At 42.0% G+C, this 11,898-nt stretch overlaps 1 protein-coding gene across 4 annotated transcripts in view; it reads left to right on the forward strand.

Annotated features, from left to right (window-relative positions):
- The window catches only part of LOC147899487 (putative NOT transcription complex subunit VIP2), a 48,674-nt gene extending 37,528 nt beyond the window's left edge, over positions 1-11,146 (forward strand). For 2 of the 4 annotated variants that reach the window (XM_087377949.1, XM_087377948.1), the window contains exons 9-14: positions 8,359-8,535; positions 8,733-9,188; positions 9,305-9,357; positions 9,508-9,549; positions 9,933-10,077; positions 10,188-11,146. In XM_087377949.1, coding sequence (XP_087234075.1) covers positions 8,359-8,535; positions 8,733-9,188; positions 9,305-9,357; positions 9,508-9,549; positions 9,933-10,077; positions 10,188-10,247 — 933 coding nt within the window. In that variant the 3' untranslated portion in view covers positions 10,248-11,146. The remainder of the gene's footprint in view (positions 1-8,358; positions 8,536-8,732; positions 9,189-9,304; positions 9,358-9,507; positions 9,550-9,932; positions 10,078-10,187) is intronic. The other 2 variants (XM_087377951.1, XM_087377950.1) reach the window with 2 other exon arrangements.
- The last annotated feature ends 752 nt before the right edge of the window (positions 11,147-11,898 follow it).

The following is an 11,898-nucleotide window of genomic DNA, read 5'->3' on the forward strand; positions in this document are numbered from 1 at the left end:
CTCTTAGTGTCAATGAGACACTCCATACTTGGTATTTTGACAGTGGTGCTTCAAAGCACATCACTTCCAAGAAGAGTTTGTTTGCATCTTTGCATCCTCCACCCACTGAAAAGAAGGTGACTTGTGCAAATGATTCTTCTTATTCAGTGGGTGGAGTGGGAGACATTATTCTCACATCCACTGATGGCACAGATTTCAGAATTTCAGATGTTCTCTATGTACCAGGCATAAAGAAGAATTTACTTTCAGTGTCCTCTCTCAATAGAGGATGATTTCAAGTTGTTTTTGATAATGACAAGTGCGTAGTTAGAGACAAAGAGAATGACTGTAGATGCATGCTCACAAGTAAGAAGTTGCCTCACAGGTTTTGGCTTGAAGGCCTCATGCGTGCCAACTATATTTTGAATCGGGCTCCTACAAAGGCTTTGAAGACGAATCACTCCCTATGAGGCATGGCATGGGAGAAAGCCTTCAGTGGACCATTTAAGAGTTTTTGGTTGTGTTGCATATGCCCACGTGCCAGTGGAGTTTAGACACAAGTTGTCAGATAAGGCACTCAAATGCATTTTCGTGGGATATAGTTCACAAAGCAAAGGCTATCGTCTCTACAATCCTGCTACACACAAGATTTTTGTTAGTAGAGATGTTATATTCTCCGAAAATTCAGCACATACACATACTGAATTTCAGATTCCAGCTTCTTCATATGATGTGTTTGAGGGGATGCTTCCTATAGCATTTGGTTCCCCCGCTGAAACTTAGAATTTACAACAATCTCCTCCAGATCCACATGCCCTGATTCAGCCACTGGCTGATTTAGTACCACCTCGGGGTGTGGATGAAGTTGTCAGACAAGAGATTCAAGAGATACACGCAGCCAAAAAAGTCCCGAATTGGTTTCTTTAGACTCTCAGGGAGAGTAGGCTTGAGGCTCCATTGCTTGGCAGGGCTCGTAGTGCCGTAAGGCACGCAGGGGGGGCTCCTTGAGTTGAGACAGCTTATGCAGGGACTCTTTTTGATGAAGAGGAGCCCGACTCTTTTGAAGAAGCAAAGGATAATGTGCATTGGATGCAAGCCATGCACAATGAGTTGCAGTCCATAGAGAAAAATCAGACATGGATTGTTGTGGATTTGCCACCAGGTAAGCATGCCATCGGTACAAAATGGGTTTTCAAGGTCAAACGGAACCCCGATGGGTCCATTGATAGGTACAAAGCAAGGCTGGTTGCCAAAGGATATGCTCAGCAAAAGGGCATTGATTATGAGGAGACATTTGCTCCTACATCCAGGATGACAACCATAAGAACTGTTATTGGCATGGCTGCACATTTGGGTTGGAAAGTCCATCAGTTGGACATAAAAACAGCATTTTTAAATGGAGACTTGTTGGAAGAGGTGTATGTGAAACCACCTCCAGGCTTTGCGGTATCAGATGATGCACGTAAGGTATGCAAGTTGAATAAAGCTTTATATGGGCTGAAACAGGCCCCCCGTGCTTGGTATGCAAAGATAGATGTCTTTCTGTCCAGCAAGAGTTTCAGCAATAGTCCAACTGAAAGCACCCTCTACATCAAGAAGGATGGGGGGAAATCTTGGTCATCATTCTTTGTGTAGATTTAGCTCTGAGGGCCAAATGGTGATAAAATTGCAGATTTCAAGGCTGAATTGAGAGCCACTTTTGACATGTCAGATTTGGGCATGTTACATTATTATTTGGGGTTCCAATTCATTCAAGAGAGACGTGGTATCATTATGTCTCAATCCAAGTATGTTCAAAAACTCTTGGATAGATTCAGGATGCAAGATTGCAAGCCTATAGCTACTCCCATGGAGCCAGGGCTGAGGCTTACAATGTATGATGCAAGAGAATCTGTAGATGCCACACTCTACAGTAAGGCGGTTGGATGCCTCATATATCGGTGCAATACACGGCTCGATCTTCAGTTTGCAGTATTTCAGGTGAGCAGGTATATGCACAGCCCAAAGACAACACATTGGCAGGCTGTAAAATGCATCTTACGTTACTTGCAAGGTACAAAGTCTCATGGCTTGATGTTTCCTAGGGGGGGTGACTTGCAGATGCATGCTTACAGTGATTCAGATTGGGCCGGAGACTATGGCACTAGGCAGTCCACAAGTTGTAATTGTTTCTTTTTGGGCAAAGCTTGCATTTCTTCGCTGAGCAAGAAGCAATCTACTGTGGCTACTTCCTCATGTGAAGTTGAGTACAGGGCAGCTTTCACAACAACAGTTGAATGTGTTTGGCTGTGTCATTTGCTTGCTGATCTTCATCCTTCATTGGAGGGTCCTTCTGTGATTCTCACTGATAGTCAGATTGTTATAGCAGTGGCAAAGAATCCTGTGTTTCATGCTCGCACGAAGCACATTGAGGTTTACTATCACTATGTCAAAGAGAAGTTGCATGGAGGAGAGATCAGTATGATCTATGTGTCAAGACATGACAATGTTGCAGACATCTTTACCAAAGCACTTCCACGAGAGAAGTTAGAGGCATTTCGTAGTGCTCTGAACTTATCTCCTTTTGGTGATTGATCATTTCCTTATACATGACATTGGCACTGCAGGGGGTGTTAGAATTATTGATAAATTCTAGGCAGTGACCAATGTAAAGTCAATAAGTGGGTTAGGGGCAATTTTCCCTCATTTAGAGGTTTTTCCTCCTAACCACAGTTAGTTCACTTACTACGGTTAGTGAAGGATAAGGTTTGTCACTTAGACAAAACCTTATCCCCCCTTTGTGTTGCTTTACTCTTCTATTGCATATTCGACGTTCTGCACTCTCTCTCTTGCTTCTTGCTCTCTCTCCCATTTCTATCAGTTAGGATAGCAACAATCTTGTTATAAGTTACATATCAACACTTGATTAAAGTTTCAATGGTAGGTTTCAAGCACAATAACCTTCTAGGAATATCTACACAATGCAATTACTATAAAAACTATGCCCATTCAGCAGATAGTACCAACTTTGATCAACATCTCAAAAAGAACCCTCGTCACCATTTGGCAGGGATATCATTCACATCCTGTGTGCCATTTGGGAGCGCGTGACTTTAAGATGTAGGGCGACCATCAAAAGGTAGGAGCATTCTTGCAAATCTTGGCCTGTAGATATCTTTTATTTCTTTATTGAGCGAGGTATTTCCTGGATGTATAGATCTCCATCCTAGTTGTTAGGCCTTGTTCTATAGTTTCCTCGGGTAGTGAGCTGGGTTCTCCAGGAGTAGGCTAGTTTTTTCATGACATTTAGTTTTTCTCCTCTTGTCCATGATCAACACCTTTCGGATTGTAGCTTTGTGCATTAGAAGAAAGTTCTTTTCTTTGAAAAGAAAAGAGAAGACTGTAGAATGGAGGCAGTAGAAGTGCTTAGTAGAAGCAATTGGAAGCATTCTATTGCCCACGCAATTGGTGAAGAAAATGTACTTTTAAATGTTCTCTGTGTGTCTAATCTTTGGAAGAATTTGTTTTTTGTTAGCTAGATCACAAACAACACGATGAAGGATGAATTTGACGACGGAGGAGTTCCTAATCTTATCGAAGGCTACGGGAAAGGTTGTGACAAGAGGAACATAGAAATAAGGGCTCCACAAAATTAAGACATTGTTGGCCCACGTGGATACATGCAGTTTGACGTTGTGGGATGAGAGGTTTTTGAATGCTAGCTACCATGAGACTCTCTTAGAGAGAGATACAAAGAGCTAGATTTGTGGCTGCTTCCATACATCACATATAGTAGAGAGGTTTGTCAGGCTTGTATGGAGGGCACACCACATTGGGTTTCGCAAAGAGCCAAGGTGTCACTGGAGTTTGTTCATTTCGACATGTGTGGAAAGATGTCCACAAAATCATTCTTCGGAGCTAGGTATTATTTTACTTTTGTTGATGATTTCAAGAGATAGATATGGGTCTATGGCATTGCAAAGAAGCTTCAAACCTTCATTGAGTACAAGGAATGGAGGCATGTGTGGTGAAAGAGTCAAGAAAGAAAGTCCATATCTTTGGAATTGATTGAAGGGGGAGAGTTCACTTCAGAGCGTTAAGAGGCTTTCAACGCCTACTGCAAGAAAGAAGGGATCAAGAGACAGTTGACTAGACACACATCCTAGCAAAACGGGGTAGTAGAGAGAGAGAATCGAATAATTATAAAGATATGGCTATGTAGATAACTTCTAGATCTTTTTGGGGTGAAGCGGTCCATGTGGTTGTTCACATCTTGAACAAGACAAAGACCAAGGAAGTTGAAGGCAAAACTCCATACGATGCATACTATAGTAAGAAACTCATCATTTCTCATTTGAGGATTTTTGGTTTTGATGCTCATGCACATGTGAACAAAGCATATAGACCAACAAGAGCAAGAAGTGCATCTTTGTTGGGTACAGTGAGCTTATCGGCTATATGACCCAGAGACAAAGAAGTGGTTGGTGAGCATAGATTTTGTTTTTTAGGTGATAGAGTTCGAGCCACAAGCAATCGGAGCAGAAGCTCCAAAGACCCCATGCTTGCTATTATGCAAGAAAAAGAGTCTAAATATCCGGAGATTGAAGATTTAGAGTTAGAGTGTGAGGCACCAAAGCGAATAAGATGGACCTTGGTAGAGCAAAGAGAGCTACCAAGATGGTACTTGAAGACCTTAGAGGATTCAAGAGTGAGAGATTCTAGAGTCTCGTTTAGAGGTAAGGAGGGCTGAGACGAAAGCACCAATTGTAAACTATGCTCTAATGGTTTAGATCTAAAAGATCATAGAACCAAGGACCTTTGAAGAAGCAAAGAGAGTTCTAGAGTGGCAGGCTGCCATGGAAGCAGTAATGGAGGCCATTCTGTTGAGACTTGGTTGATACACCCTAGAAGAGGGAGATTATAGAAACCAAGTGGGTTCACCTCGCCAAGTACAAATTTTATGTTTGGCTTGTTGGCATCAAAGCATATGCACCGGATCGGCACTACTTCAGAGAGAATTTTGCTCCTACAGCCAAGATGACAACTAGATATTTGGCTGCTCACCATACATGGCCAATATTTTCAGATGGATATGGAGTCTTCCTTTCTAAATGGTTAGCTGTTTATGTGAAGGAGTCAGAGAGCTTTCGACAACCAGGCAAAGGAAAGAAGGTATGTAGGTTTTGTATGGGCTGAAATTGACCTCGAGGGCGTGGTACTAGAGGATGAATGACTAGTTCTATGAGATGGGCTCATCTCACAATCCATTTGATGCTAACCGGGGTTTGGTACCAGACTCAACGAAAAGAGGAGTTCCTCTAGACTAGAGGGGGAACAAAATGATTATAGGAGACAAGCACATAAATTCATAGGAAGTGTGAACATGGTTCATCTTAGTTGGGCATACTTTCCTATCATCTCTATGTACTTGATTGCTAAGAAAATGTGTCAAACTATTAAGTGAGCTTGAATTTAACATTTGCAACACAATATATGATGACAAAGGCATACCTTGTGTTCGATGGCTTAAAATCTACATTGATGTATCCCAGCATGCCATGCTCTTCTTGTTTGATTCAAACCATGGAGTGACTTTTGCTATTTGCATACTTCTTACCTTAACTTTACCATGATTGTTACACAGGTTAAGACATGACACGTTAGACACGCTTTAGACACGGGTGTCTTAAGTGTCTGAAAATAAGATACTTTAAGACATGTGAATATCTTAATATAATATTTTTTTTGGGGGTAAAAGTATACAAATATAAAGATTTGGCTCCTAATATAGCCATAACGAAAAGCTGCCACATATTAGTAATCGCATAGAGTCTAACTGTTTAACAGATGCACTTTTAAGTTTTTCCAAATAAATCACTGAGGCGGGAGAGTCCATGGAATGACAGCAGAAGATAGTGTGGGGAGAGAGTTGCATGAAATGCATCTAGAGAGAGAAAAATGTGTTTAGAGAGAGAGTTTTACACAGCAGTCTACAATGGACTGCAAGGAACAAGTGCTGGAAAAGCTCTGCTCTTTACTGCTGAGAAAACCACAACTGGAAGATCATTTCCAAGGCAGGAACTGCACCTTGAACGACTATGGAGGCTCAAACTGCACCTCTAGTTCAGTCCATACAATGGGCACATTGGCCCAATCTATAGGAGGAGGATGCAGGCTGCAGACTGGCCGATCTAACCTGTCTGGGTTTGGGTTGGCTGTTCTGCTAACCTGACCTGGTCTGGTTGGGTTAATTGACCCTGGTCAGGTTGGGACCTGATCCTTGGGTTGGGTGGCCCCAATCAGCTCAGCCTATAACTGCCTTGAACCAGGCCGTACCATACCGCTTGCCTTGGATAACTGCCCAGGCACAGCCCCCAACTACTGCATACCATGTAGTTTTGCAACTTTGTAGGAACTGGTACTTAAGTGTAAAGGGTCCATTTAGTTTTTTATGTTTTAAATGTGTGAGAGAGAGAGAAAGAAAGAAAGAGAGAAATTTTATTAAAGGTCCACGGAAGGCCATACATGGCCTATGGGACACAAAATCATCCGAAAGGAAAATACATCATCAACGATGCGCCAACTAGGTGGCCTCATCGTAATACAGCTAAGATGCCAAAAATGGCTACAAATATCCTAGATACAAAATGAGATGAAATAGAGTACCAAAAATGCCTAGATACAAAATGTAAAATATGAAATATGAGGAACATCGTCTTCCCTAAGGGGTCTGTGATCCAAAGAAATGATGGAAGTCATGGCCATCGACCATGCCTCCTGCCATGAGTGTGAAGATCTGGGCAAGTGTCAAGTGGGCTGCTGGCGGTGCCAAGTCTCCATGGAGCAATCTCCTCCCAAAATCTGCCATCATCCTCCGTTGTTTAGAAAATAAAGCGACGGGTACGGCCTCTGTGTAAGATCATCCTGCGGTGCTGCCGGATCATGTCATATGTACATCCTCGGGGTGGAACCATCGGTGCTCTGTGGCAAGATGGGCTATCTCTGTGCTCATGGTCCTGCGCCTCGTCCTGCTCCTCATGAATAACCAGGTCTCTGGCAGGGATGCGACAGTGCTCTCTGAGGAATCTCTCTCTGTATCTGGTGATCTCCCTGATGAACAACGCTAAGCAATACTGATCCTCATACTCCATAATCCGAGAGAGAGGTCCAAATCCGTGCCCAAATAAACAGTGAAATCTGCCACGGATCTCATAACATAAAGGGCATCTGCAAACAAAGTGCTCCTCAGTCTCCACCTCCCCCATAGTGCAACAAGGGCATATCCTAGTCTCTCGCCTGGGTCTATGTCCGGTAGCTGTCCGAGAGAGAGAGAGAGAGAGAGAGAGAGAGAGAGAGAGTTTTTATTCCTGTTTTTTGGAAGATTTCCTTGTTTATTTTTGCTTAGTCACCTTCTTCCTTTCTTCTTTATTTCTTGTTTTCTTTCTCTTTTGTTTATTTGACGTATTTTAATAAGCAGTGGTGTTGCTTTGCTTGCTAAGTATGTCTTCCTTTTGTTTTTCAAAAAGTTTTTGTTACGTCTTTTTTCTTCTCTTTCGTTTTCTCTTTTATTTTATGTATAGATTTTTGGACTCTAGAACAACAAAAAATCTAAATTTGTATGATTGGATATATTCTAGTCTTACAGCTGGATGTTTGTTCGTCGGCTCGGTTTTACCACATCAGTGGATGGATAAAGCCTGAGTTCTCCTCCTCTCTGTTGTCTATTCTCCAAGTGAGGCTTTCAGTTTGTGAGTGAATCTAGAGTGTCTGGAAAGAGTTTCATAAACCATTACACTGTGCATGCGGTTTGGGAGACTCAGGCCTCTATCTTCTGACATGGGTGTACCTGACCAAAGATAGCTATATATATATATATATATAAGAAGTGCCGGGCAGAACAGCAACCAAAGTGATTGCTACTCTGAGGTCTTTGAGACTACAAGACTCTAGACACGCTTCCAGGTCCACGCTGCCAAGTTGGAGAGGCTTCAGTGTTGCTGTACTAGTGTGGTGAAGTGTGGGGGCTTTTTATAGGGATGAACCCTGCCCTAGAACTGCCGACAGGGTACCTGACTGAGTCTGTGAGATTCAGACTGCAACTGCCGGACTTCAACCCTGTTTGACCCTCGGACTGTTGCAGACTGAGGCACCTACTGCCAGGTCTATAAATAGACCCTGACAGTGCTTCTTCTGGCTGTCCTTCTGCCCTGCTTCCACGCAGTACATCCCAGATATATTGCGGCTGTTGGTGCAGTCCCTCTAGATGCATACAGTCTTCCAGTTTGCTGCTGACTGGTGACCCTTTGTTTTCTTTTTTTGGGTGGGTTGGTGGGGGGTGGGGGGGTGCATATACTTTGAAAGAGCTGTTAATACAATGCTAACGTTTGTGTGTGTTTGCAGATTGGAAGGTCAACTGGATTTACACTTGGAGGTTCTTACGTTCCCCACAGACAGCAGCAGCAGCAATCCCAGCATCAGGCATCGGCCATCATGTCCACAAGCTCTGCATCTGGATCGTTTACAGGAGCCAACTCTTCTGAATTGTTGCAATTGCATGCTGCCTCTGATCTATTTCAGGTACGAGTGCCATTCTTTTTCGAGTGTGCAGGTTTAGAATGAACTCCAGGCCTGAAATCTTCTTGTTATTTGGTTTTGATGAACAATTGTTTATGCGCTTGTCCTTTTGGCCTGCTCTCACTGTTTCAAGTTTTTCATTTTTGCAAGCCAGTAAAGGGATTGCAATAAGTTGGTTGAATGGGTGTTGCTACTTCCAGGGTCAAGCTGTTGGCCCGCCGGGTGCCATAAGTGGTCAAGCACCTGTATCTAACTTTAGGTCAACTGGGCCTATAAACCCTACTTCTGGGTTAAGCTCATACGACCAGTTAGTTCACCAATATCAACAACATAGTCAGTCACAGTATCGGCTGGGTGCTCACCAGCAACTTCCTGCAGTGGGCCAGTCTTCTCGTGAACAGGGTTTACGGCCTATTGGAATTCAGGCCGCTCCTGACCGCTTTGGGTTGCTAGGTCTACTCAGTGTCATCAGGATGAGTGATCCAGATCTTACAACCCTAGCTCTTGGAACAGACCTTACTACATTAGGACTCAATCTTAATTCTAGGGATAATCTGTACAAGACCTTTGCCTCACCGTGGGCTGACGGGCCTACAAAAGGCGAGCCAGAGTTCACATTGCCGCAGTGCTATGTTCAACAAGCTCCTAAACTCCAGGTTGGTATATGCATCTGACTCTAAGCTCATTGCATGTTATTCATGTTCTTTAATCAATAATTTGATGGCCTTGAAAACCATTTGTGGATACTGTGACAATCCTGGGCGTGTTGCAGCCAGGGTATTTCACAAAGTTCCAGCAGGCTACTCTTTTCTATATTTTTTACAGGTATGAGAAGCTTTCCAGCCTCATACTAGGCAATTTTAATGAGCGTCATATCAAGAGTGTAAATGCATTTATGGGCTTTTCAACTTGATTTGATTCTGTATCTTCTAATCTTAGGTGAGATTCTTATATTGGCTTTTTGTTTATCTTCAGCATGCCAAATGATGAAGCGCAAATTTATGCTGCCAATGAATTGTAAGTGTCGTCCCAAAGTCTATTTGTATCTTGACCAGTGTGAAGAGTGTGTGGAAAAAACACACAAATTTCTTAATAGAAAGGAATCCTTCTGTTTCTACACTTGACCTTGCTGAGGTCAGCTAGGCAATGCTGTTGGCTGACTGCAGGGAGACATTCCTTTTGACCTTGCTTGAAATTCTTCTAGATCATGTAGAGATGGAGGGGTGTGCATGCTATGGGCGGATCTTTCTTGGTCAATGGGTGTCATAAAGTTGTCATGCTCAAAGTCACAATTGTTAGTTTGTCCTGCAGCTGTTATGTGTCCAATTTTAGATTGTTTCGATGCTAGTGGAAGACCCTGATGGACGATGGTTAAGTCCTCAATTTTTGGGTTTGGACAGAAGCAACAGGGGTTGGTTCTATCACAAAGAACTCCATACATGGTTGATGCGGGTACCCAATATGGAACCTCTTGTAACAACAAACACCTATGAACGAGGTTCTTATTACTTTTTTGATCTGAACTCATGGGAGATAGGGAGAAAGGTACATAACATACGCCTTTCCAATTGAGCTTAAACTCTTGGTTGTGTGGCAATAGTGCTCAAGCTTTTTGTGAAAGTCGTATGGACGAACTTATAATTTTCTTCTCACAGGATAATTTTGTGCTTCATTATGAGATGGTGGAGAAGAGACCGCAACTTCCACAGCATTAGTCAGCAGACTTCATTTGATAGTATCAGGGTTGCAAGTCAACCACTTTGTAACGTGTAGTACAAATTCTATTTGAGATGCCATGCCATATCAGAAATATAAGAACACGTCTGGAAAAATTCCATCTTTTTAAATTCAAAATGTTCGGATTTGATTTCCAGTTTACAAATCTTTCAGCTTCACCCTCAGGTTGAATACATTGTTAGGGCTTTATGCACGAATGAGTTAATGTTTTTAGTTCATGTTTCTACGATTTTGGTTACTGACAGTTTCTGCTGCAGAGTCGCCATCTACAGTTCTCACTGGGCTCCACTGGTTGCTACGTAGTCATGATGACTAAAACGTCTGTTGACTGTGCATACCAAACTTCAGGAGAGAAAAATCCAGGAGATAGTTCTGCTCTGTCATAAGTCTCTGCAAGAAAGGTTTTCTTACGAGATCTGCACCATATCTGGTGTTACTCATGTTCTGTAATGAAAGAAAAATGTTTAAGACGAATTTTGCAATGAAGCTAAATGATCCTCTCTGAAGCTGATCAAAATTTCCTGATATCACAAAGAAGACTACTTGTTTGGACTATTGGACTTTGTGCAATTATGTTCTCAACGAGCTCTGCGCAATACCAGTCTGGCTCAATAAATTTGTACTTAGCTTGGAGCCTTGTTATGGCTGAGTCCATCAACTCTTTCATAAGTCAAAGCTGACGAGGTCAGGCTATGCTAGTGAAGGAGCTAAACAATTTTCTGTACATCTTGCAAATTTTTTCCCACTAGCATTACAACTCATAGGATCTTGTTGTCTTTGTTTTTGAACGTCCTTCAAATTTGTAATTAACCTTCAGGGTTTGAATTTAAACCTTGATGCTTTTTTAGTATGATGCAGTTGCGTCATAATCAAACAAGTTTCTTCACAGCACAATCAAGAAAATCCACCAGAGTCATGGGTGAAAGATTCCACTTCTGTTGTATTCACAGGTACTGTCGAAGCAAGTTGTGGACGACTGTCTCGAGGTTGAAATTACACTATTCTTTTTTTAGAGGGTGGATTTGTCTAGTATATATATAGACATGGAATAATGTGGGAACGCAGCATTGAGCTATTTCGAATTGACTTGGGCACCTTTTAATGAGTGCAAATATTGCCATATTTTCATAACTTTATGGTGGAAGCTTGCAAATATGTAGTTGATCCAGGTGGTATGTTGCAACCGCTGATAACTTTATATTTGCCTATTCCAAGTCCTAAAAGCTGCATGCAAGCACGATGTTGCAAGTATTGATAATTTCATTGATCGTTAACAAATCTATATTGTATATAACCCTTGCAAGTATTGATGTCCTCAAGCTAACGCTCCACCTTTTGATAACTTTGTATTTGATACAATATTTAGCCTGCCCAATTTTGTTTTGGTTGACAACATTTGTAACCCAATACAATGATCCCATTTCCAGCATCTCTAGAACGGATGTTAATGATATACAGGATTTGATAACTATGTTTTTGATATACATTTAGCTTGCCAAATTTGGTTTGGACGACAACTCTTGTAACCTAATGCAATAATCTCATTTCCAGCATCTCTAGAGCAGATGTTAATTCTAGGATCAGGGAAAAAGATATATAGGATTCATCATGTAAGGAGACTTTTTGAAG

This window comes from Dipteris shenzhenensis, chromosome 8 (genome assembly GCF_047967505.1).
Source record: "Dipteris shenzhenensis isolate YYH24624 ecotype China chromosome 8, Dip_SZ_1.0, whole genome shotgun sequence".
Lineage (NCBI taxonomy): Eukaryota > Viridiplantae > Streptophyta > Polypodiopsida > Gleicheniales > Dipteridaceae > Dipteris > Dipteris shenzhenensis.